The sequence below is a fragment of the Austrofundulus limnaeus genome, unplaced genomic scaffold (genome assembly GCF_001266775.1).
Source record: "Austrofundulus limnaeus strain Quisiro unplaced genomic scaffold, Austrofundulus_limnaeus-1.0 Scaffold197, whole genome shotgun sequence".
Taxonomy (NCBI): Eukaryota; Metazoa; Chordata; class Actinopteri; order Cyprinodontiformes; family Rivulidae; genus Austrofundulus; species Austrofundulus limnaeus.
Genome location: NW_013952599.1, coordinates 847,200 through 850,503, shown reverse-complemented (window position 1 = coordinate 850,503; position 3,304 = coordinate 847,200). Strand labels below are relative to the sequence as shown.

The 3,304-nt window shown below is 40.8% G+C and overlaps 1 protein-coding gene across 1 annotated transcript in view; it reads left to right on the top strand.

Moving 5' to 3' along the window:
• gch1 (GTP cyclohydrolase 1) overlaps window positions 1-3,298 on the top strand; it is a 30,827-nt gene extending 27,529 nt beyond the window's left edge. The window contains exons 5-6 of the mRNA XM_014018632.1: window positions 2,192-2,276; window positions 3,037-3,298. Of these exons, the coding sequence (XP_013874086.1) occupies window positions 2,192-2,276; window positions 3,037-3,163 (212 nt within the window). The 3' untranslated portion in view covers window positions 3,164-3,298. The remainder of the gene's footprint in view (window positions 1-2,191; window positions 2,277-3,036) is intronic.
• The last annotated feature ends 6 nt before the right edge of the window (window positions 3,299-3,304 follow it).

Sequence of the window (3,304 nt, the reverse complement as noted above, 5' to 3'; positions counted from 1 at the left end):
CCTTGAGAGGGGCTGGACGTGTTTTTTGACATCATAAGGGGTCTTCGGGCTGCGCTTTGTCTGGTTCCTCACCTAGGACCTGTCTGCCATGGGTGACCCTACCAGGGGCATAAAGCCCCAGACAGCATAGCTCCTAGGATCATTGGGACACTCAAACCCCTCCACCACGATAAGGTAGCAGCCCAAGGAGAGGTGCCAAACTACTACTACTAAGTTTTTAAACTTTAAATATTCACTCCAAGCATCTCATTTAAATGGAGATAGAAACACAGCAACAAATACATGTAAATGTTTCAGCTCAAGCTGTCAGTCGATTTCTGTGCTCTTATATCACAATAAGTGTTGTTTTAAACACACAACTACACACTGTTAAAAAATACCTTGCCAAGTACCACTATGTATATTCAGTTCAATTATAGCTCCTTGTACAGATGTAACATGACAGATTATCACAGATTCAGGTAAACATTYATTGCAATAGGAAAGTAAACAATACATGTTGTTAACTCCAGAGGTGTTTTCTGTCAGTTGCTGAAATATCGAGAACATGTWGCTGAGTTATCTTTTTTATTTTAAGTTTAAAATGTTCCCAAGTGTTTTGGGACTCTTTGTCTCCCTCCATTACTAAAAATAGCACTTAGCTTACACTTATCAACAGTTAGCGAAAGCGCTAACATGGCGTTGTGTAACACAAATAACATTCTGGCAGGACAAAAGTGCACTGAATAGTTTATGTATTTTTATCGAAGCGTTGAGGCAGATAATTTGMCTCGACTATTTTTAGTAGTTGAAATATTCAAATTATTCAAGGAATTGTTTCAGCCCTGATTTCCCCTAGCATAATATTAACACTAAGAATTCAGATGTTTTAAATGTAGGGCTCTGTGGACAKGTTATGAACAATAAACATCTTACCTGTTTTAGATGGCACTTCCAATGATCTGATTGGAGAAACGGTTCAGTTCTGACTGGATTGATGAGGTAACATCTTGTCCAAGTTGACATAAGACCAACATGGATCTGTGTCATCTCAACAATTCCAACCACTAAAGGTTTCTTGAGGCTGACTCGAGCATTATTTTAAAAACTTTTGCAGTGTCATCAGTTTTGTATTAACTTATTCTCATGGGAAAAATAGGATATTCCTTCAGGAAGAGCTACAGCTAGATGTTGCTAATTACCTCATGTAAAACTGTTGAATTTTATAGCAGAGCTTTTGCATAAAATGCTGTGAAATCACTATAGACTAACCTTTAGCTCAACTTTCAGTTTGTGTTTAACTTTGACTAAAGACGAAACATCACATTTCTTGTCTCATTGCTACAGCTAAGTACTGTAAACAAGCAATAACTGAACTCTACCTGGTATTTCCTTCATAGAAACAGTGTTTTAACATGTTCTCTTATAAACACTAGCTATGTTTACATGGACATAAGTAATCAGATTAAGCGGCCATTAGGAATGCATCATGTAAACACCCCATTCTGATTATTCTGACCCGATTCAGCTCGATCCGAATGAATTTGTTATCAGAATGAGAGAGGTGGTTTATGCCGATTGATAATCCAAACAGCGTGCATGTAAACACTTAATCTGATCATCTTATTCTGATTGTGGAAAACTGACCTGACTGYGCATGTCTTCTGACTTTCATCCACTGGTTTCTGCTCTTTTATGGAGGGAGGAGCAGCAGCGCTGTAGTTTCCATCAGCACAGAACTTTTCCTCCCGTTCTCTCATTCAATCAAGAAGGAAGACACACAGCCTGCACCGCTTCGCAAAAAAAAAAAAGAAATCCGTGCATCACCTGCAGCACAACCAAGCCAGGGAATGCAGCCTGGTTAAATAACAGTAAAAAAATAAATTTAATTAAATAATCAACATGCATTATGGGACATGTAGTTTATGGTCAATGCTGACTTTGAAAGCAGAATAAAATAATTTTAAGACAATACATCTTTGAAGCTCTCGCTGGCCACAAAAACAACACTGGTGGGCCACATTTGGCCCATGGGCCTTGAGTTTGACATGTGACAACTTTTTCACCTGAGCTGAAGTCAGAGTGCAGAATTGATTCAATGTCTGAATTTTTTTACAGGGTCTGAATGGTTCCTCCATCAGTGTCCCTGATCTGCTGTTTGCTGCGACTGTTTGTCTTTCTTTGTTTGACCGTCTGTCTTCTGCCTCCACAGTTCAGGAGAGGTTGACCAAACAGATTGCCGTGGCAATCACCGAGGCCCTGCAGCCCACCGGGGTCGGCGTTGTCATCGAGGCGACGTACGTGTTTTCAACAAGCACACAAACATGAGAAGCATACAGTACRTCTGATACTGATTGTACCTTGGTGGTCAGTGCTGCTGACTTGTAACCCTGAGGCTGCAGGTTTGAGTCCAGGTTGTGTCAGTGAGGGCATCTGGCACAAAACTATGACTCAAATCTTTCATGATGTTCACTCACTGTGTCCCTGCAGACAGGAGCAGCTGAAAGGAAAACATCAACAATAATTGTACAAGACAAAATGAGCCTCCAGGACTCTATTTGCTTCAGGATCATCCTGAGTTAAATAACCTGGAAGTATAAAACTTTTAATATCAGCCCAGTTTTACTTATCGAACGGATACCCATGTTATTTCTGATATATCGTGCATCCATAACTTTGGGTTTAGTTTCTGATAGAGAAACACTTTTCTTTCTTTTTTTCTACTTCCTACAATCCACATTTACCTTCTGAAGATTTGCTTTTCCTACGTTAAAAATAATTGTTAGGAAAGAGAACTTCTAACACAAAACCCAAGATCAGGCCTACAAAAAGAAAACAGCAAAAAATCTGTTCATGCAATAAATTACAGTAAAAATGGACTTTGAAAAATTCTTAAAAATATTTCAACCTCTAAAGCGTTAAGGTCCCTKCTCTCTTTGAATCAAGCCCCCTGCAGTCTCAGGACCAGTGAGGATTTGTCAAACGAGTCGACCCACCGAACTGAGACTTTCCTGGTTTTGCTGTATTTTTCTAAGCGCAGCTCTTTCCTCTGTGCAGACACATGTGTATGGTGATGAGAGGCGTCCAGAAGATGAACAGTAAAACTGTCACCAGCACCATGCTGGGAGTCTTCAGGGAAGACCCCAAAACCCGCGACGAGTTCCTGACGCTCATCAGGAGCTGAGGCGATGAAGCTTCTCCTCTTCCTCCTGTTGCCTGGAGTTACCTCCACCTGCATGGACCAGCTGCCGTGCTACCTGTGTGTGTGTGTGTGTGTGTGTGTGTGTGTGTGTGTGTGTGTGTGTGTGTGTGTGTGTGTGTGTGT